The 22,983-nt window shown below is 40.0% G+C and overlaps 1 protein-coding gene across 2 annotated transcripts in view; it reads right to left on the reverse strand.

Moving 5' to 3' along the window:
* SPTBN2 (spectrin beta, non-erythrocytic 2) overlaps positions 1–22,983 on the reverse strand; it is a 311,949-nt gene that overhangs the window by 29,584 nt on the left and 259,382 nt on the right. For both annotated transcript variants that reach the window (XM_089658019.1, XM_089658020.1), the window contains 10 exons: positions 22,769–22,915; positions 20,117–20,380; positions 19,576–19,800; positions 19,342–19,431; positions 18,286–18,564; positions 18,005–18,135; positions 17,339–17,543; positions 16,822–17,196; positions 12,104–12,348; positions 11,875–12,013 (listed from right to left, as the gene is read on the reverse strand). In XM_089658019.1, the coding sequence (XP_089514145.1) occupies positions 11,875–12,013; positions 12,104–12,348; positions 16,822–17,196; positions 17,339–17,543; positions 18,005–18,135; positions 18,286–18,564; positions 19,342–19,431; positions 19,576–19,800; positions 20,117–20,380; positions 22,769–22,915 (2,100 nt within the window). The remainder of the gene's footprint in view (positions 1–11,874; positions 12,014–12,103; positions 12,349–16,821; positions 17,197–17,338; positions 17,544–18,004; positions 18,136–18,285; positions 18,565–19,341; positions 19,432–19,575; positions 19,801–20,116; positions 20,381–22,768; positions 22,916–22,983) is intronic.

Genomic DNA, 22,983 nt, shown 5'->3' on the forward strand with positions numbered 1-22,983 from the left:
CATAAGCGAAGGACAAATATAATGTGCTAAAAAAAAGTATTAGTTATGTCACAGCACAGATAAAGTTTAGTAGCAGTAATCAACATTCACATTATTTCATATAAAATATTAATGCAATAAAAGTAAAAAAGGTTGCGAATATTCCATATACTATATCAAATGTTTTGGCAATAGGGGCAGAGAAAATTAATCATTACCATTGCCCAAAAACTATTCATCGTATTTGCATTTTTAAGCTTAAAGTGAATGTGGGGGGGGGGCAAGCTATGGAATTAAAAAATGTATATACTCTTAAGCAGTAAATGAGCCATAGCTGACCTCCAAAGATGCAGACACCGTGGCAAAATTGCAAGTAAGCAGTGGCCTATAGGGGATCTGATGCTATTTTTACTTAATAGTAAAATATTTATAATAGTAAAATAATAAATAGTAAAATAATACAATAGGCTCCACACACACATTTTTCTTAGAGACATTTGAAATGTCAAGTATGCCTATAAAAGAGAATATACAGATTGTACTTGTAATGTTACCAAGATGGTCATAATATGTATTTAAATCCCATGTATAAACATAATAAATGTATGCAGAATTGTAGATTCCTGCATGGGATGTAAATTTTGTTTTTTCTTTAATCAACAATTGAGAAACACAGCTGGATAGTAAGAAACAAACTTATACTGTCGCCTACAGGAGACACTAGGCACAAAGAAAATTGAAGGTCAGCCCCCTTGAGTCTATAACCACTTCTATCTCATAACATGATTTCATGTAATGTTAGCTGTAAACAACACACATTGGAAGGATAAAAACACTTATTTAAGAGCAAATTTACCAAGGCTGTGGGCTGCTCTCCTAGATATAGACTGGGAGTGAATGTCATTAAAGAGCACAATAAAAAAAAAAAAAAAAAAAAACAGAATGGGGAATTTTTCAAATAGAAAACTCACTGCAAAATCTATTTCCATGGGCCATAAGGTTACAAGGATAAATATAACACCAATGTGGCTCACATCCAAAGTTAAAATAGCTATAAATAATACATTTAAAAATATAAAAATTAAGGAACGCTATAATCGTTTAAAAGATATAAAGAATATAAAAATATGTAAAAAAGGAAATCGAAGCTATAAATATTAGAAAACAAATGACAGGTTGCAAAAGAGTAGGACAAACCCCCAAAAATTCTTCATATATATTAACAGTAAAAAGGTCAGGTCTGAGTATGTAGAACCATTACCAGATAATTCAGAGTGGGGACAAAGACAAGGCAATTTTATTAAACAGCGTCTTCAGCTCCGTGTATACATAGGAAAATGGGCAAGCTCAAGTCCTTAATGGGAATAACCACCTTAAATGATCCAATGGCTCAAAACTAACATGATCCAAAAACATTTAGACAAAAAAAAAAAAAGTGAATAAAGCATTTGAACCAGATGGCTTACACCCAAGCTAGTTTAACTTTTATACAACCCCAATTCCAAAAAAGTCGGGATGATGTGTAAAAGCTACATAAAAAAGGTCTGGCTCACACCAATGCACTGTGCTTTTTGTCCATTTTGCAGTGCGTTTTTGCCACATTTTTACTGCGTTTTGTGTTTGTTCAGTTTTTTTTGTTATTGTCTCCATTGAACTCTACTGTAGCAAAAATGCTGCTTTCTGCATTTAAAAAAGTCCCTGACCCTTTTTAAAAAAATGCAGCAGCTCAAAAAAGCATAAAATGTGAACATGTCCCATAGGAACCCATGTTAAATCGACTGTAGTGAGTTTCTGCAAAAAGCAGAAAAAAAAAATGTATTGTTGTGAACCAGGCCTAAAAACAGAATGCAAAGATTTGCAAATCTCAAACCCATATTTTAGTCACAATAAAAAATAGAAAACCTATAAAGTGCTTAAACTGAGAAATGTATAATTTTAAGAAAAAAAAAAAAAGGCAATTTGGAATTGATGGCAGCAATAAATGTAAAAAAATTGTGGTTCAGGGCAACAAAAAGCTGGCAAAATGGTACTAACAAGGAAAAGCTTGAAGAACAGTTTGCAACTGATTAGGTTAATTGGCAACAGGTCAGTAACATGATTGGGTATATAAGGCATTGTAGATAAGCAGGATGTCTCAGAGGTAAAGATTCAACAAACTGGGAAAAGCTGCGTCTAGAAATCAAACAATTTTAGAATAGTGTTCCTCAACATGAAATTGCTAAGACTTTAAATATATCATCATGCTGCACAGTACATAATATCAAAAGATTTTGAGAATCTGAAGAAAGCTGTGTGAGCAAGGGAAGTAATACTGGATGCATGGGATCCTTGGGCACTATAGTGGCACTGCATTAAAAACAGACATGATTCTCTGATGGACATTACTGCATGGGCTCAGGAATACTTAAAAAAAAAAAAAAAAAAAAACTGTCTGTAAACACAGTTCACTGTGCTATCCAAAAATGCAAGTTAAAACTCTATCATGCAAAGAAGCAGCCATATCTGAACATGATCCAGAAATTCCACCGTCTTCTCTTGACCAAAGCTCATTTAAAATGGTCTGTTGCAAAGGGGAAAACTGTTCTGTGGTCAGACGTATCGAAATTTGACATTCGTTTTGGCAACCATGGGCGCCACATCCTCTCTAGGGACCTCTCCGCTTGCTATCAGCGCTCAGTTCAAAAGCCTGCATTTCTGATGCTATGAGGGTGCATTCGTGTTTATGGAATGGGCAACTTGCACAGAATCTGGAAAGGCACCATCAATGCTCAAAGATATATCCAGGTTGTCCCAACAATGGGACAACATTCCTCTCCCAAATCTCCAGCAACTGTTCACCTCAGTTTCCAGACATTTATAGAGTGTTGAGAGACAAGGGGGTGCTGCAACGTGGTAAACACTGCCCTGTCCCAACTTTTTTGGAACTGGGGTTATACTTTGCCTGCTATTTGCTGCTCTGTCCCACTTTAAGACGTGCTGCTGCCATCAATTTCAAAATTACCTTTTTTCTTAAATTGGTACATTTTCTCAGTTTAAACTTTTTATGTTTTCTAGTGTGAATAAAATATGGGTTTATAAGATTTGCAAATCATTGCATTCCGTTTTATGTAGATTGTACACAGAATTCCAACCTTTTTGGAATTGGGGTTGTAGGTGGGAAGATACTTGAGAGTTATTAAGAAAAAAAAAAACCATATAGAAGAGTTTTTGCTAGAAAATAATATTTTAAGCAATAGACAGCATGGATTCACAAAAGACCAAAGTTGTAGAAAAAAAAAAAACTGATTTCTTTTCTATCAAGAGGTAAGCAGAAACATGGCTAATGTGTAAAAAAGTATACAGGCTTAACAAATTCGGTTTGGAAATTAAGAAAAAAAAAACTGGCTAAAAAGACCGTATTCAGAGAGTAGTGATTAATGATTCATACTCTGAATGGTCTACGGTTATTTGTAGCGGTACCCCAAGGTTCAGTTTTGGAACACTTACTTTTAAAAACAGATTTATAAATGATAGAGGGTCTGGGAGTAAAAGTACTATTTCAGTATTTGCGAATGACACCTTGCTGGTAGTGGAAAAAAAATGTCTTTACAGGAAGTTTCCAACTTACAAGCCGACCTCAATGCACTGTTTTAATTGGGCAACTATGTGGCAAGTGAAGTTTAATGTTGATAAATGTAAGGTTATGCACTTGGTGGCTAAGAATATGCATGCATCATACATACTAGGGGGGAGTACAACTGGGGGAATCAATGGTGGAGAAGGATCTGGGAGTTCTGGTAAATCAGACTTAATAATAGCATGCAAAGCCAAGCTGCAGTTTCTAAAGCTAGCAAAATACTTTGTGTTAAAAGTGGTATAGACTCCAGAGAGAGGGGGACATTATCTGAAATATGCATTTCAATTTTGGGCACCAATTCACAAAAAGGATATCAGAGAACTGGAGAAAAGTGCAGATAAGGGCAACCAAACTGATAAGAGGCATAGAGAAGCTCAGCTATGAGAAAATAATGGCTGAACTCAATTTATTTTTTCTTGAAGAGGTGACCAACAGGAAGAAAATGATCACCATGAACAAATACACAAGTGGTCCACATAGTGAGTTATTCATTTTCACATCATTACAGAGGACAAGGGGGCACTCTTTAGTTTTAAGAGATTTAACCTTCACATACGGAAAGGTTTCTTCACAATAAGCTGTAGAAATGTGGAAAAGACTCCCTCAAAAATTGGTTCAGATTACCACAGTAGATGGTTTTAAAATATCTGGATGCATTTGTAAATGCACAAAAAATAGATACTAGTGTTTAAAGATAATACCAGGTAGTTGATCCAGTGAATATTCAATTACCTCAATGGGGCTCCCCCAAAGGAGCGGATTGGATCATGCTTTATTGGGTTTTTATACCTTCCTCTAGATCACCTGTGGGTATAGGATAGTGTATATGGAGGTTTTCTATTTGTATTTTTTGTTTTGTTTTATTATTTTATTGATTAAGCTGGATGGACTAGTGCCTTTTTTTTTCAACCTATGTACCTTCCCACCTGCTCAGTTTTGCTTAGAGTCCTTAAGAGAATAGATATCTCTTTCCTTTCTGCTACATTTTTGTTTGAATTTGAAGTTTTGTTTTTTGTTTACTATTAAAGTGATACTAAATACAGGACCCTGCATTCACAAGGTCTGTTCTCCCACAGTACAAACAACATGGAAATGCAATTATTTTAGTAAATATAAACTGCTAAATACTTTTTCTCATCAGCAGTTAGAGCAGTTTTGTGACTGCAGCAGAGCACTGGTTAGAGCTTGTAGGAGGAGTTTTCTCTTTCTGCTCTAGGAGGATGTGAAACCCTTGACCCTCTGTCTGGACAGTGCTGATTGGCCTGTGCTGATCACATGCACTCTCCCAAGAAAGAAAAAAAAAAAAACACCTCTCCAGCAATACATTCTAAACTGAGCATGTGCATGTGGCTACGGATTCAGTCTGTATCAGGTGGTCATTTCAACAAGAGGAGGGGCAGAAAAGACAGGATCAAACAGCCTTTTTACACAATGCAGAGGATTAACTCCTTAGGTTCCACAGTAAGTAGAACAAGCATGCTTTACTGCATATACAGACTGATTTTACTGTTCCTGGGTTTAGTAACACTAACAGCTACTTCTAGGCAGGGTATTGAAAATCCTGGAGGCTAGCCAACAAGTGTGGGCTTCCCCAGTTCATTAAGAATATACTGGTGCTTTATCTCTCTGTGATGGTACTGTATTCCCGTTAACACAGAACGTAATTTATAAGGGGATTCCTAGCGGAGGTATTGGGACCAGAGCATGACAGTTTCTCTTTCCCCATCTCTGAAAACGTGCCTGTAATTTACTATAGCAGGTCTCTTGCTATGTTGGGAATTTATTCCCTCATATGTTACCCAAGGTGTTTGTGTGTTCTGTATTTAATAAAGAAAACGATGTAGCTGCACACTGTGCAAGGGGGAGAGTTACTTATGGGCTTGTTGATGCACTTTGATGTTCAGTAAGCTGGAGTTTGTTTTTACACATAGGAGAGATCCTTCATTTTTTAACTCGGGCTCTGTTTCAGTGTGTGTACTGGTGGCTGGGAATGTTGCATGCCCAAAACCACCATTTGAATTTCCCAGCACTTCTCATTTAATCTGCGACATTCATGATGTAGCTCAGTGAAGTATCTAGTGTGCACACCTACCTCATTCCCCTCCCATTTTTATGCTCGCATGTCAACCATGGTGACACAGCTCTTTGCACACAGTGCTTGACACTCTATGGAAGATAGCCTGTGACAGAATACTCCAGGGTCATAGCAAAGGCCTTCAGACACATCCTTGTGGTATTGCTACTCTCCGGAAATTACTTGTCAAGTTTCCCTCCATGTACCCTCTTACACACTTCAGGCTCGGAAGGTCTGTGAATAATTCTAAGTTGCAATATTAGTTTCTAAATTTCCCCAGTCTGAGGTTGACTTGACAAATCTAGTCTATTATGCATGCTAAAGAGCAGATGTGGTAGTATCGCTTAAGGTTGTAGATTCCCATGCCCCCCTTCCTGTCTGGGCTCAGTTAATGGGTTACAATGTATCATTGGCTTTGTGGAAGACTAAAGTATCTGCACATGGGTGAGTTACAGTAAGTGTTCTATGTGCTAAAGAAAGATTGAGGAATTTTTGGTATTCATTTTATTGCTTCTGCACATACGAACCAGGACAGCCGTTGCTCTGTTCATTTTTTAAAAGTCAATTTATCAGTTTATTTGTAATTCAACAACATAAAGTGTTAGAAATTATGTTTTGAAGCAGAATCCCCAGGTACTTTATTAATTCTTCCATTTAAATTTAAACGAGTGCTGTAAGTTTTGAGATAGTTTAGGTGGAAGGGTAATGTTTAGAATAGATTTGGAGATATTACTTGTAATGGCATCTGTTGTGCAAGAATGAATAAGATAATATGCTAAATGGTATTCCTTTTACTATAAATAGTAAAGTCGATAGGGGGCATTCTTGGCATTTCCCATTTGAAATTTGGCAAGGCATCAATAAACTATGATTTACTTAAATCCAATTCTTCTCTGTATATCTTCTTGTGCCTTAGAACAAATCTTTTTTTCAGCCATTCAGGGATTGCTGAACAAGAGGGTTATAAAATACCTGTTTCCCAAACTGAAAAATTTTACTCAAACCTGTTTGCAGTGCCAAAACATAAAGTGATACTAAAAGTTTTTTTTTTTTTTTTGTTTTTTTTTAGTAAAAAAAGAAGTTATACTTACCTTCTCTGTTCAATGATATTGCACAGATTGGTCCCTTACCTCCTCTTTAGCAGTCCCCCATCATCCAGGTGCCCCCTTAGCAAGCCGGGTGCTAATGGGGAGCCCGTGACCATGCTCCCAAGCTGGACTGTGTGTACCTACAGACACATAGTGCTATGTTAAGCTATGCCCCTGCTTCGTCCTCACAAGAGTTTGACAGCAGCAGGAGCCTATGGTTCCCACTACTCTCATGGACTCCTGTGAGACCAGGAAATAAGAGGAGCAGTGCTGCAGATGGGACAGCACAGGAGCAGTGAGAGGGGCCAGGTAAGTGTTTAGGGATGGGTAGGTGCTTTTACTGAGGCTTTTTTTTCCCATTAATACTGGGAATGTATTTGTAGCACCTCCTAGTTTAGCTAGGGGGAGGTAGACCCTAATGGCTAGAGAGGAGCTGATTAGCTGCACAGGTGAGGTAGTCAGAGGTCAAATTCTGGGCAGGATGAGAGACTCTGCAGGCCTGCCCCACTGGAATTTCCCCCTGATCTGAGGCTTTCAGAGGGCCTTGGAGGCAGTGGATGTATCTGAGGAGTGGTTGGCTGCACATTTGGGGGACCTCAGCCAATCAACAGGAAGCTTGGCAAGCGGCTGGAACTCCCTTAAAAGTGTTGGAGCCTGCTCAGTAGCAGGAGTTGGAGAGTGATGGAGGGAGAGGAGTGAGAAGCAGGAAGATGTGAGGCTGGAGGAGTAAGGCTGCCAAGAGGTCTATTGGGATGGACCTGCCTGGGAGCCTGGAGCTGGAAAGAAGGAAAATTCAAGACTCACTGGCCCCCTATGGCAGGAAAGGAGCAGCCCAGCTGATAGGCCGGGTAGCAGCAGCCATTCTGCAAGCGGTACAGGAGAGGATCTGAGCACACCTGCAGCCCTTAGGCAGATACGGGCAGAAGCACTCTGGTGGGAAACCAGATTAGCCCTTTGCTAGTGACTGTGCACCTTATTTAAGATTACAGGAGCCAGATACCCTGCTCAGGAAGAAATTCTCCAGATTACTGGGTGAAGAAGAGTTCATCTAGGGTCTGGGGTAGTACAACTGGAACTGCTGGCTAGCACTCCAACAGAGACTGCGTATCAGAGAGAAGAAGCTGTGAATAGTTAAGGAGGTTGTCCTCAGACTTCAGTTACCTTGGGCATCCTATACACCCCTTACCCTATCCAAGTTTAATCCCGTCAATAAAACAACAAAATGGAAAATGCTAATTGACTGGCTGTGTGGGACTATAGGGGGGACCCATAATTCAACAGCAACCCCTAAGATGGTAGTGCTACATATTAAATGTAAAGAACATTTTGAATTTAGAACTTTTACAAGGCAACATTGGTCTCATCTCAAGCTTTTAGGCTCTCATTGCCTTCATAGGCCCTCAAAAGTTTTAGACAGAATCTATTCTTGGCACCCATCAATATAAAGGATGATGAACACATTCCCATCTTTCCAGGCCATCATAGTTACATAGTTAGTCTGGCTGAAAAAAGACAAAAGTCAAGTCTAGTTCATCCATTAAAAAAAAAAAAAAAAAAAGTTATAATCCTATACCCACAGTTGATCCAGAAGAAGGCAAAAAAAGTAAAAACCCAGCAAAGCATGAATCCAATTTTCTCTTGCAGGGAAAAACATTCCTTCCTGATCCCCTGAGAGGCAATCGGATATTCCCTAGATCAACTTTACCTAAACGTTAGTATCCAGTTATATTCTGTGTATCTAAGGAAGAATCCAGGCCTTTTTTGAAGCAATCCCCTGAGCTGGCCAGAACCAACTCTTGAGGGAGTCTATTCCACATTTTCACAGCTCTCACTGTGAAGAAACCTTTCCGTGTTTGGAGATTATATTTCTTTTCCTCCAGACATAGAGAGTGCCCCCTTGTCCTCTGTGATGATCTCAGGGTGAATAGCTCTACACCGAGTTCACTATATGAACCACTGATGTATTTATACATGCTGATCATATCCCCCCTTAATCTCCTCTTCTCAAGAGAGAATAAATTCAGTTGCTCTACTCTTTCCTCATAGCTGAGCTCCTCCATGCCTTGTATCAGTTTAGTTGCCATTTTCTGTACTTTCTCCAGTTCCCCATTGTTCTTTTTGTGAATTGGTGCCCAAAATTGAACTGCATAGTCCAAATGAGGTCTTACTAATAATTTGTACAGGGGTAATATGATATCTCTCTGTAGTCTATACCTCTTAATACAAGAGAGGATTTTGCTCACTTTAGAAACCGCAGCTTGGCATTGCATGCCATTATTAGGCTTGTGATCTACCAGAACCCCAATATCCTTCTCCACCATTAATTCCCCCTAGTACTCCTCCTAGTATGTATGATGCATGCATATTCTTAGCCCCCAAGTGCATAACCTTACATTTATCAACATTAAACCTGATTTGCCACATAGTTGCCCAATTAAACAGTGCATTGAGGTCAGCTTGTAAACTGAAGACATCCTGTAAGGACGTTATTCCACTGCACAGCTTGGTGTCATCTGCAAAGACTGAAATGGGATTTTTAATCCCAGACCCTATATCGTTTATAAATGTATTAAAAAGTAAGGACCCCAACACTGAGCCTTGGGGTACACCACTGACAACCCTAGACCTTGCAGGAGTATGAATCATTAACCACTACTCTTTGAATACGATCTTTTAGCCAGTTTTCTATCAATTTACATACTTATTTTTTCAAGCCCCTAGATTTTACCTTACACATTAGCCGTGTGTGAGGAACTGTGTCAAATGCTTTTGTAGAATCCAAGTATATCACGTTCACTCCACCCCTCTGTCCAAGGTTTTGCTCACCTCCTCATAAAAAAAAATCAGATTTGTGTGAAAACTTCTGTCTTTCATGAATCCATACTGGCTGTTGCTTAAAATATTTTTCTCCAGCAAGAACTCATCTATGTGGTCTTTTATTAAGCTCTCCAGTATCTCCAGTAGATTTTGACCCCTTTTTAAATATTGGCACCACATTGGCCTTACGCCAATCCAATAGTATTATGCCAGTAATTAAAAATGCCCTAAAAATGAGAAACAATGGCTTTGAAATGACAGAGCTCAATTCTTTAAAGGACCCGTGGGTGTATACCATCCGGTCCAGGTGCTTTATTCACCTCTATTCTGTCTAAATATTTTTGGATCATATCAATTGTGAGCCAATGTGGATCATCTGGAGCTGTGTCAATACCATGCCCATTATGGACAAGAGCTCCCCCATGTTCCTTTGTATACACAGAGCTGAAGAAGGTATTTAATAAATTTGCCTTCTCTTTGTTTCCAGTCACCCACTCTAGATTTTATTTAAAAAAAAAAAAAAACTTGGTTTTGTCATTGTTGACAGCCACTATCAGTTTATGGCCTGTCCTTTTGGGCTTTGCTATGGGTTTTCTTCTGCAACAGCAGGCCTCCCTGGCTTTGAACTCCAAAGGTCCATTTGTCTGCCTCAGCAGATGCTAGTTTCATTCAAAAGGTTCTGTAGACAGTAGTTTAATGCTCTTGGTTTCGTTTTGTTTTTTCTTCAGGGGTTGGTTTGCCTGTGTTATAGGTATGCCCACCTCTCAGTGTGGACTGCTTTTTGGACAGAAATAGTTGTTGCTATCCAGCTGTGTTCCTCAATAGGTGAAAGAGAAAATAGCATAAAAAGGTAAGAGAACTCAGCGAGCGCTAAAATACAAACTCATAAAAAGCAGCTATGCACAGTAAAGGAAACCATAAACCTTTCAAGAGACATAAATAAGTGCAGCGCTAAATATAATCCGGATAAATGCATAGTTACAATGTTCATAAATGGGTTAATAGTCCACAGTAAAAAAGAGCTCAAAAAGGTGATAATATTTCCAAAGTCGTCGCTTTCATTAGACTCTGTGCGAGGCAGGTTATGTATAAAATGCGCACTCACTGGACGCGCAAAGATAATGCGCAATATATCTGCCAGGGGGTCCCTTTCAGAATACGAATGGAATCAGCCCGGGATGGATGGACATCATCTGGATATATATTCTCAAATCGGAGGTCCACTTTAAGGACACAGATGCAGCCTCTTCAGTACAGTGGGATAGTCACCAGGGGGAGCTCTGCTGTGACAAGCCTTGAGGCAGTCCACCTGGCGCTGTCTCTGCTGTTGCTCTGCTGGTGCTCAACAGCCTGCAACAGCAGAGACAGCACCAGGTGGACTGCTTCAAGGCTTGTCACAACAGAGCTCCCCCTGGTGACAATCCCACTGTACTGAAGAGGCTGCATCTGTGTCCTTAAAGTGGACCTCCGATTTGAGAATATATATCCAAATGATGTCCATCCATCCCGGGCTGATTCCATTCATATTCTGAAAGGGACCCCCTTGCAGACCTCTGTTTTGCTGATATATTGCGCATTATCTTTGCGCGTCCGGTGAGTGCGCATTTTATACATATCCTGCCTGGCACGAACTCTAATGAAAAAGAAAATAGGATTTTGTGCTTCTCGTAAAATCCTTTTTTCAGAGTCCATTGAAGGACACAGCTCCTTCCCCTTGTATGCTATTATATCTCTCTTTGGACTGCTTACTACAACTGAGCAGGTGTAAAGTGGGAGGGGCTACAGCCTCAAGGGGTCTGACTTTCAGTTTTCTATGTACCTAGTGTACATGTCTACTGTAGGCAATATAAACCTAGGTTTTTGAATATCCAATGGTGTTCCTCAATAAACGTGAAAAGGATTTTACGGTGAGTACAAAAATCATATAGTTTCCTATAAACACTACTGCAAATAAAGATCAGACACCTGGTAGAAGGATCTAGCTCAAGGATTCTACTACCTTGCATTGTCACCAGGAGGCGCAATTCATTCCAGTTCATATCAAAAACCTCTCCTTGTCCTTTTTAAAAGGAAGCATTAGACTACAACAACTTGTACCCAAAATGCCCTAGTGCTTTTGCACTATCCTACAATCTTGTTAACTCTGCCACTATCTTCTATAGTGTATTAGGTATCCTATTTTACCAACCTGTTTATTCTCCTACTCTATATCTACAGGGGAAAAAAAATGACCTTTTAGTCTGTAATGGTAAAAACAGTTCTTTCTTCAAACTTCCATTTATATGTATGTGAAGAAGTACCTTGTCGGAGGCATAGTGGTTTTTTTCGAGGAGAGTGTTTCCCAGATTTATGCATGTAGTAAAACTGTCTGCTCGAGCATCAACTTCTGCCTTGATACCTTGGTGATTTTTAATAACCAGATCAGCCGAGGATACGTCCCTGCTCAAGGAAAAAAAAGTGTACATTAAAAACATTGAATTTTGTTAAGATTACAGTTAGAGGAAAAAAAAAAACAAAAAAAGGTCTTACCTTGGTTTTTCCTGAGCATCAATCAGCAAGTTGATATCATCCATCCACAACATGAGATCTCTAACCATCCTAAAGAATCGGAACTTCTCCACTGTGTCCAGCAGGAGCTGGCGTCGGGCGCCACTTGCATCTTGCAGCTCTCCCCAGGCTTCAGTCACTGCTTGTTCATGCCTATGGATGTCTGCAGCTTTTTCACCAGCATAAGCTTTCTGAAGCCGCGATGCATCCTCTTGAACTTGCTTCACCTGAAAAGTTTGGAGAAAAGCAGCAAAACAGATTTACCTACTACAAAAAATATTTTACTTACCAATGCAACTATGTATATTGAATACTTGGCCAATATCTGTGGAAGCAGAGAATCAATGTAGTAGCTGCCACTCCTAACACAGTGATCCTTGCCGTTTTAATTCCATGCTAAGAAGCTGCCCTGCAGCAAAACCACGGAGGGTCACCCACTTGGCATTGGCAGCACTCAGAACACCTCATCCAATCAAAGAATGCCTTGCATGCATTGAGATAAAGAGTTCTGTGAATGGCGATAGGGCCAAGTGGTTGACCTCCTGTGGTTACTATGCAGCAGGGAAGCTGCACGGTATGGGACCCAGAAGATAGGAAGGATCGTAATAGTTGGGGCTACTACAGGGATTCTCCACTTCCACAGGATTGGGCCAGGTACGGAATATGTATACATTAGTGCAATCTGGACAATGTAGCTAGGCAAAAAAACAAAAAACAAACCTGGAATTCAGCTTTAACTGTTCTTACATTACAGACAAACATTCTTTTGGAAATACACTACCCACAGAGTGATACACAACCCCCTTGTTAGACTGCTAGGCAAACACAATAGGCTAACAGTGAAGCTAGCACCTGAAGTGTAATGGAGTTGACAGACTACACAGTTGTTTACATACTTGTTTATATACCGTATTAGCCGATAAATGCTACCATTTAGAGTAAATCAGATTTCTTGTTAAAATTCTCAAAATTGACAAAGTTGCCTGTATGGTACAAAGAAAGTGTTCTGGCAGCCACTGTAAAGTATTCACTGTGCAGATGGCAGTCTTATCCCAGAGTTGGAGCTAGGCTATGCTTTCACCTAATAAGAGAAATCTGCAATTCCTCAGCCCAGGTTGACTTCTATCGCAATGCCTCAGTTTTTTAGCAAAGCAGTCCAAATAAGGGGTGTGCAACACAGCAAACAAATGATTACAAGACCACAAAAAAAAAAAAAACACTGCAGGGCTTTCTGTATCTCAAGATTTACCTGAAGACCTAAGAAGCACTAACCAGTCTAGCAGAGTGTGCACCTTGACAGGAAAGGGTACAAAACCTGATCCTGGAGACCATAAGCTTGGTTGAGGAGCATCCCCTACTGATGGTGGAACAAGAAGCTGGTGCACCCCAAGGGGTTCATCTTTATTGACAAAAAGGTAATCAGTCTGACAGAAGCAGTGGCTGAAAGATGGGACTCACACAGTCAAAACCACTTCCACACAGTAGAGGAAACTTTTGGTGAACTAGAGCCAGAGAGAGAGGGATGGAAGAATGACATACTGGTTGAGGTGAAAAGTAGAAACTACCTTAGAGAAGAAGAAAGTCCTGGGCTCCAACACAACCTTGTCCCTATGCAAAATAATAAAGGGGTCTTTGCAGGGTAAAGCCACCAGCGCAGACACTCTCCTCGCAGAAGTAAAAGCTACAAGAAACACAACCTTGTGGGTGAGGGTAGAAATAAGACTGTTTCTAATTGGTTCAAATGGAGTCACAGAGGAACAAATAGGAGGGGTGACATTGGAGCACTCCCCTGTACAAATATCTTAAATCAAGCAGTTGGAAAGGCCAGTGGTCTCTGAAAAAGGATCGAAGGGGCAGAAACCTGACTCTTGATAGTGTTGAGAACCACAAATTGGTGCAGAACCAGCTGCAGAAAAGAGGACTGACCCACAGAGAAACTCATGGGGTGGAAGCCCCAGGGTGCACACAAAGTGAAACATGCCTTCCATATATGATGTCAGACCTGTGGAGAGTAGACTTCTTAGCTCTTAGTGTTGCAGGAATCACATTCAGAGATGCCCGTCTGAGAGAACCTGAGCTGCAATAGCCATGCCGTTACAGGTCAGCGACTTTGAAGCAGGAAGACAGAGAGAAGATATTGATGGGCAGTGCTCATGGAGTGTCCACTAGAAATCTTGCAAGGTCACTGAGGAGCACCAGAATGTTCCAGCTCAATCCTGCTAAGTAGATGAGAAAGAGAAGGCAACCCCCCATCCGCAACACCTGGCTCTAGAAAACCTCTGGGTGAAAGAACCACTTCAGAGTCCAGATGTTGCTAAGGAAATCTGAATTCCAACCGTCTGCAATGCCTGCAACTTGAGGGTTCAGGATCCCAAGTAATGTAAGTAAGCATCTGTTGTCCACAGAAAGCAGAAAATATCATGTAGGGAAGTAATGACAGATTTGGTACATTCCATGCGGACTTCCTGCACTGGAAGAAAATTCAGTCCTTGACAGCTAGAGTGGGGAAAATACCCCTTTGGGCTTGGTAACAAAGAACAGATTGAAGTAAAAGCCTTGGAACCATTCTGTCACTGAAACTGAGGCAATTACAGAAGAGGGCATGATGGAGATCAGCTAATCTGTGCGGTGACACAGGAAGTTTAGGGTGAGAAACCAAGGAGATGGCATAGAGTTAAAATATAGTTTGCAGCTCTGGGACACCATCTCTTGCACCCAAGCATCGGAGAAGCAAGTTCTTTAAAGTGGCTGTAAACCTCAGACATGAAATAGAAGCAAACCAAATACCTCTATTTTGTGTACTTGTCTCAATTAAGAGCATTAAGTGTCATTTCTGTCTGCGGCTTCAATCCTTCATCAGTATGAGTCACTTCTCACTGGTTTTCTTGACACTAAGAGGAAAAAAGGGTGATGGGAAGAGACCTCCAGTAGACTGATAGCCTCAGCTCTGTTCCTGTGTGGAGAGAGATGCGTCTCTTCCCTTCAATCAGCCTTCAGAGCTCTCCTCAATGTAGAGTGTAACTTAAGCTCTCTGCTCCTTTTTTTCTGAACTCTCAGATCATCTTTTAAAAATTCAGCACACAACAACTGTAGAGAAGAGAAGACTGTAGATAGACAGGTACAACTTATGTAGGAGTATTTGTTTAATCTCTGGGTATCACCAGAGGCCAGTCACTTTACTAGTTATATGAAAGGGTTTACAACCACTTAAAAATGTCCAAAAAAATAAACAAATGTACCCCCCTCCACCTTTCAAGCTGGAAAGTGGGGGCGCACCTTTATGCAGATGAAGGCTTGCTTGTATATTTGGCAAACTGAACGCAAGGTCTTGCAGGTGGACAGGGAGCCATGCTTGGGGGCCTTGATAAGGTAATGGAGAAATGGGACCTTTCTTAGAGGGATGAAACTTTGTGGCCTGTTCCTTAGGTTTCTGCCACTAAGGCAAATGGGTGCTCTCATCCCCAGTAGTATCCTTCATGAGGTTTGTCAAGAGCTGAGCCAAACAGATGTCCCTCGAAGGCCATGCTTTTTACACATGGGTTCTGCAGTCCAGAGCTTTAGCCAAAGTGTGTTATGCAAGAAATAAAACTGAAGGCTTCCAAGCAAACCATCACAGGTTAATGATACAACCATTTTCGTCACACAGTGGTTAGCTCTCTTAAGGGATTTTGACCAGACATTGTTTGGCAAAGCAAGGTCACAGCCAGAATCAGATAAAGGGTGGACCTGGCCAGAAGGAGCAGAGCTCTGGAAAGGGTTTCCAATTGCTTATTGTTTAGAGTCTTAAACATGGGAGCATCCTCAAACATCCCCAAAACCCTGTGTAAAACAAAATGTTGCGACTACATGGCGGAAAAACAACATATAGACAAGACCACAAATACTCATTAAGCCCAGATAGTAGCAGGTGAGTCGAATGGTTGAATATAGCCAAAGTCATTGTAGGTAGGATGCAAGAATGCATCAAAGATCTACGTTCCATGTGGCTCTTGCAAGTAGGCGCACTAGTGAGGAGATGCTTCCTTGACCCTGTATAATGGGAAAGAGCAAGGAACGCACACACATAAGCACTCCACCCAGCAGCTGCTGTTAGAGCTTAGTCCCACAGTGTTAACCCCTTCTGTGAAGAGCAAAAACGGAGAGCGATGGCACCCAGTGACCGAAGTAAATAAGGTAGCTCCTGATATTTGGCACGACCGGTTTAGTCATTAAGTCTTCAGATACAAGGCGAACGATGAGGCATTGCCAGCGGCTCTGGATGAGGAAATTGCTCTGTATCTAACTTGGGGAACTCAACTCTGTGCCCAAAGGTCACTTCCAGACTATCCCTGCAATCCAGTTCAACAGGGGCTGGATCCAATACTTCAAAAGCTGGGCTGACAATGACCGCGCTGGATAGTTGCTATCAGAGACAACTCCAGCGGTGATGTAAAGAGACTGGAATGAAGAAAAACATTTAAGAATAAAAAGTGCTAGGAAAAAAATAGACTAACATATGCGAGCTGAGTTGTAGTAGGAGGTGTTATCCTGGGCTGGCCTACACAGTTATGTTTTGTTCAGGCTTTCCTTAGACAATTTAATCTCTAGGTGTCTGCTCTTGAATCTGCATGTCAGTTGAACCTGAACACAAATCTATTTTATGTGGCAGATTCTATTTAAAGGCAGAAATGCTAGATTAAAAAAGGTTACTTATGGCTTACCTGTGCACTAAGAGCTTGAATATCATGTTCAAAAGTTGTGTGCATCCGCTGCATAGCTTCTGCAGTGTTAAGGTCCCTGCCAGTCTCTTCAGGAATCTGTTTATGCTTATCTTGTATCTGACCCAATGTTTCTCGAGCATCTTGATAGAAGCGGTGGAGCTCATAGGAGGCAGCAAGCATTTGGCTTCGAGTGTCAATCATTTCTAGGAGATCAGCCCAAGCCTCATTGAGACCATCTTTCCATTCAGCAACAGTTGCATTTTCTGAATGTCCAGATGAAATAAGCTCATCAGCCATGAGGTTGACTGCATCCACCCTTTCCTGGCCAATATTACTGGTGTCACGAGAGAATTCACGGAACTTATCTCTCAGCATCTGAAAGACAAGAAAGAAAAACACACATTTAAGTACACTTGCAAACAAACATTTTGGTATAATCAAAAAAAAAAAAAAAAAAAAAACTTTACTCCCAAATGTGTAGTAAATTTTAATAATGAACACACAAAACTTAACTTACTGTTACATGTTCATAGTCCTGTCCTAACTCGTGGGAAGCTGCTACAACTTCACGTTCTGAAATCCAGTGTTCCAGGTCTTCAACATCTCTCTTTAGCTGACAGAGCCTTTGGTGTTCCTGTAACTTTCCTCTTCTCTCTTCTGCTAAATCTTTTAGACTAGCATATAGCTTGTCAACTTGGCCTTGACGCAAAGTAATGCGGTCACTGCAAAGAACAAAAAAAAAAAAAAAATTCTTATAGATTTTGCCCCAAGTGTAGGTAACACACTATGTGTGAGGTAAATGCCCAAGTGGTCACCCACAAAGAAATTCATACAACGCCAAAACAGGTATAGAGGCACTCACAGCATTTTTATTGTTGATGTTTTTATGAAGCACAGTCCATCTTTCTCAGGTCTCAGTGCCTACCTCTATACCAGTTTTGGAGATATATATATATATATACACACACACACACACACACACACACACACACACACACACACACACACACGTATATATACATACATATACACACACACATATACATACACTCTTTACTGAAAGACTCAATTTTGGGTGTAGAATTAAAATATTTTGCAGATAACCATTGACATTTTTATTAATTATATTCATATATCAATGAAAAAAGTAACATTTCAGATTTTGTTAAGCTAATCTACCTACCTCTCTGGGTGGTTTCTGGAAACCATATCTCTGCTAGAGTTGGCCAGCTGATGAATAGTTTCTGCATAGTCATCAAGAGCTTGCTCCATCACTAGATGTTTCTTTAGCATAGCCTGAGCACCAATCTCATCCTGTAGGAGTAAAAGCAAAAAAAAAAAAAAGACTAAATGCGACTGGTAGATAAGAGAGAAACCACCAATTGACAGGCATGAGCCCTGACAGGTGTAAGTATTCTCTACTTTGCGCTGGAAAACAGTACTCTGCATGAAGATTTTACAAACCTTGGCCTTTTCCTCTGACATCATGTGCAGCTCCTGTTCTCCCATCCAGGCTTCAGCTTCTGCTGCATCAGCATAAAACTGTTGTGCTGAATGGGACTCCTCCAGACGTGCATGCCGCTTTCCTGCCTCAGTGGCAAGATCCTCCCATGTACTCCTTAGTATTTCCAGTCTCTCCCCTATCTCCTGAGCATCTAGTGAACTGTTCTTCACCGTAGATTTCCCTCTTTCCAAAATATCATCAATTCGAGGCTGGTGTCCTTGAAGTTCTTTTTGAAGTGTCTGTCAAAGGGGAGGGGAGTGGATTAGAAAAAAAAATTAACAAGAAAAAAAAAAAAGTACGTTAGCACTGTGTGACACAGGAAACCTAGGTTCAGCACACAAATTGTTATTAGATCTATAAAAAGTAAAAGAAAAAAAAAATGTAACCTTAAATAGTAGTGGTAAATCTTACATGTTCCATATTTATTTAATGCCAAACTGACCCTTCTTACCGTTTACTTTTTTTTTTTTTAGTAGATGTCAACTGTAAAACACTAAGGTTCCCAACACACCTTTTTTAAAAAAAAAAAACAAAGTATAGGGCTTCTCACTGTGCCAACATGTGCTACCAGACAGATGTTGGTAACAAATGCTCACAGATTTACCTCCATCGCAGATTCTGCAGGTATCTGAATTTCTAAAAGCATCTTAAACTTATGGAGGTAAACATCTGTTGAAAAACTTATGTGACATAACTAATGGGAAACGAAACAAAAAAAACAAAACAAAACAAAAAAAAGGGCTTCTTGTGGTAGTACAGTAGAAAAGTTAGGATTTTAACAATCCGCTAACAGGCAGGGTTTTTATAATAGAAGAGGCAATAGCGGTCTCTTGTCATAAATGTACCCCCTTGCCTGTCTGTGAGAATATGATTTGAGTCACACTTGCGCTGCTCAGATCACATTTAAGGCCCGCTCTGTGTGCCGCAGTGATATGACTCCCATGCGCATGGGCAGGAGAAGACTGGGCTTAAGATGGATGCGCTGAGGACAAGAGGATTTTCATAGTGTGGCTTACCTGGTTTTTCTTGATGAGTAGCTGTACAGTTGGAAGATCTTTTCCATGCTCTGTAGATATGGCCATTGGCATTCTCTCCTTAACCCAAAGCTTAAAACAGAAACAAAAAGAAAGAAAGAAAAAAAAAAAAAAAAAGACAGCTTAACTCCACACAATGGATAGAATATCATTTTTTGCATACCAGTATATAATACAGCATACAAATGTATGCAGATAACTAGGACAATCACTTACAATTTCATCTTCCAAATCCCTGTTAAACTGGTGACCTTCCTTAGAAGCCAACAACAATTTTCTTCGCTCATTGAGTGGTGCACGTAGTGTTGAGAATTTGCCTTCTACCATTTTGTGTTTAGAGTCAACTTCTACTATGTTTGCATCTTCCTGACCCAAAGCTTGGGCCTGACTCTGGATTGCCTCCAGCTCCTTCTCCCTCACTTCCATTTGATTTTCCAGCATCTGAAATCATACATAGGCAGAGCTTTCAAGTCCATGCACCAAATAGACACACTCTTTTACAAAACCACTACCATTTAAAACTTGAATTAAGTTTTTTGTAATTTTCTCTGCACAGAAGTGATACAATTCAGTAGGCAAATTAAGAACCAGTTAAACATTGCAGTCATTTTTAATTTACTTCACAATTTTCCACGCAAAATATATGTACATACAGAAAAAGGAAAACAACTAGAATTATAGCATATATAAAGTATTGTGAAAAAAAAAAAAAAATCAGGTTTACAAACTGAATAGAAAAAAAATATAAATCTTTCACCTGTTGCTTGTTGAGTAGAATGTTTACACTGGTAAGATCTTTCCCATAATCGTCTGAATGAACTTGGTCCTCAAGATTGTGTAACCAACTTTCCAGTGCAGAGCAGCTTTGTGTGAACAGTTCTGCTCTGTTGGCATCAAAAAGGCACTGTGCTTTACTCTGTGTAGTGGATTCCAGGTCATTCCACAGGCTATGAAGGGTATCCAACTTCTCTCTGACCACTGGTTCCAATTCTGGCTTTTCTGCAATGAGCTGTTGTCCTTCCTAAAATTGGAAAGAGTACAAAAAGCATTTATAGCAGTGAAAAGGTTACAAATAAAATGTATTTTTCACATTATAATGTGGCTTTAATTTCTGAGACCTACGTCTAAGCCACTCTTAAAACGTACAGACACTTCTCCTAATAACAATGAATACAAGCAGACGGATATATTTTTTTTTATTGAAGGACTCATCTAAAATTAGGAGCTACTTCGCAGCAGTGGTTATGGTTAACGTTACTCTCTCAATCAACACTATTTTTAATCCTTATGCTGCCAGCATTAGTAAACAGATAGAGGTTGTATCATATTTACTTGTGTTAAACTTTTTTTTACATTTCTTCAGTTACTTTCTGGTTTTTAGCCTAGGCAAACAATGTCATACATCCCAGGAGTCTTCAGGAGGGCAAGAGGAGTTTTCTCAGCTAAGAACACCCTCCTGCCTGCATGCCTACATTAACCACTTCCATACAGGGCACTTTTACCCCCTATCTGCCCAGGCCAATTTTCAGGTTCCAGTGCTGTCACACTTTGAATGACAATTGCGCTGTCATACAACACTGTACCCAAACTAAAATTTTGTCATTTTCTTCACACAACTAGAGCTTTCTGTTGGTGCTATTTAACCCCTACTGGGGTTTTTATTTTTTGCTAAATTAACAAAAAAAGACCAAACATTTAGAAAAAAAAACACGTTTTTCTTTGTTTAGGTTATACAAGTTTGCAAATAAATAATTGTTCTTCATAAATTTAGACAGAGATGTATTCGGCTACATTTCTTTGGTGAAAATAACCCAAATCAGTATTATTTAGTTTGTAGGAAAATTATAGAGTTCACATACTATGGGATATATCTGAAAATTGATCAATCCTGAAGTACTGACAGCCAATCTAATTTCTTAAGGTCCAAGAATGTCAGAACAGTACAGATATCCACCCAAATGACCCCTTTTTGCAGAGTAGACAGTCCGACGTATTTCATAACAGGCATGGCGAGTTTTTTGAAGTTGCAATTTTATTGCCATAATTTTTGGGAAAAAGAAGAAATTTAAAAAAAATGATTTTTCACAATTTCTTTTTCCATTCTGTCACCAGTGCAGTACAGCGTCATCATATAACTGGCATGGTGGTGATCAGGGACACTGACTGGTGGCAGTATAAAAAAAAAAAAAAAAAAAAAAAAAAAAAGATAATTTTTTTAAGATTTTCTTTTTTCATATTTCACTATGACCAAAGTAGTATACTGTTACTATAGTAACATTGTACTACTTTGGGGAAGAGATCAGTATTTTTTTTTTTCTTCTTATAAGCATTTACCTGAATGAAATTGATTCATTCAGGGTTTTTTCGTGATTAGCTGTGACTCGGCCACAGCTAATCACGACACATAAATGTGAATGAATATAAATGACAATAAAAAACTGTTAAAGTGACAAGTGACAAGGTGCTGGCAACAATAAAGCGACTTAGTGGTACCATAAAGTTGTGTCACTCTGATCATATATGCTTATACATATGATTTGGTAAGCAGGTATAAAAGTGACCAGTGGTAAAGTGCTAATAAATAAAGTGACTAAGTGGTAATATAAACTTTGTCACTATATAGTGATCGATGGTGTAAATAGTGCTAAAAAATGATGATCAACAAATGGTCCAAATAGGTGCATGGAAGATCCTGAAGATCTCCAATATCTGGTGGTCTATCTGGTAAGATGGTGATATGGCCAAGATTATAAAGACTGCGCACTCACCAGATGCGCAATCAATGTGCGCATTTAGAGATAACACTCTCAGTAACCTGGAGGCCCCTTTAAGGTGGATAAGGTCTGGTCTGGTGTCCCTCACTGCTCAACTCCGCTGTCAGCAATGGCTCTGCCCCTCCTCTCCTGCAGCTGGCGTCCCTGTCAGTCCCTCCGCTTTCCTATTAAAACCTGACCACAAGCTGCAGGAAAGGAGGGGTAGAGCCATTGCTGACAGCGGAGTGTCTGAGGTACACGGCCGGTGACAGATCACGCCGAAGCGCGGCAATGCGGGCATGCGCGTTCTGGAATGGTCGCCATACAGTGTCCACCCAGAGGGACAAGCTGTTCGCCCGGCCACCATCTGGTTATAGGCCTGGTGGCAACTGGTTAATCATCTGCCCTTACTAAAGATGGCCATGTCCAGAAATACTAGGGGGTGTTTTCCAAAGTGTTTTCTCAGCAAAGTTAGCACAGAGACATGGACTGATGGGGGAGCTTGCATTGAATATTATAAATGAATAAAATATTGTTTTTGGTTTGTGGTGCGAAGATGCAGTATAGTTTCACTTTAAAAGTAATACATTAGGTCACTGTAAACAATGGATCAATCTCATGTCATGAAGCAATGAATCTAATATACTTTATTTCACCTTGTCTATTTTGTCTAGCCAGTCCTTATTTGAAGCCAGTTCAGCCATAAATGCCTGGTGCTTTTGCCACTTGCTGTGCAGATTACGGGCCTCATCATAAGAGACATCCTGGGCGGTCAACATCTTCTCATTGATCCACAAAGTAAGCTGGGGAAAGACAATGTCACACTAAATACATAACCACACTACTACACTCTAAAGACATATTTTTTAGG

Source organism: Staurois parvus, unplaced genomic scaffold (genome assembly GCF_062004578.1).
Source record: "Staurois parvus isolate SC_StPar_1 unplaced genomic scaffold, SC_StPar_1.0 ptg001051l, whole genome shotgun sequence".
Taxonomy (NCBI): Eukaryota; Metazoa; Chordata; class Amphibia; order Anura; family Ranidae; genus Staurois; species Staurois parvus.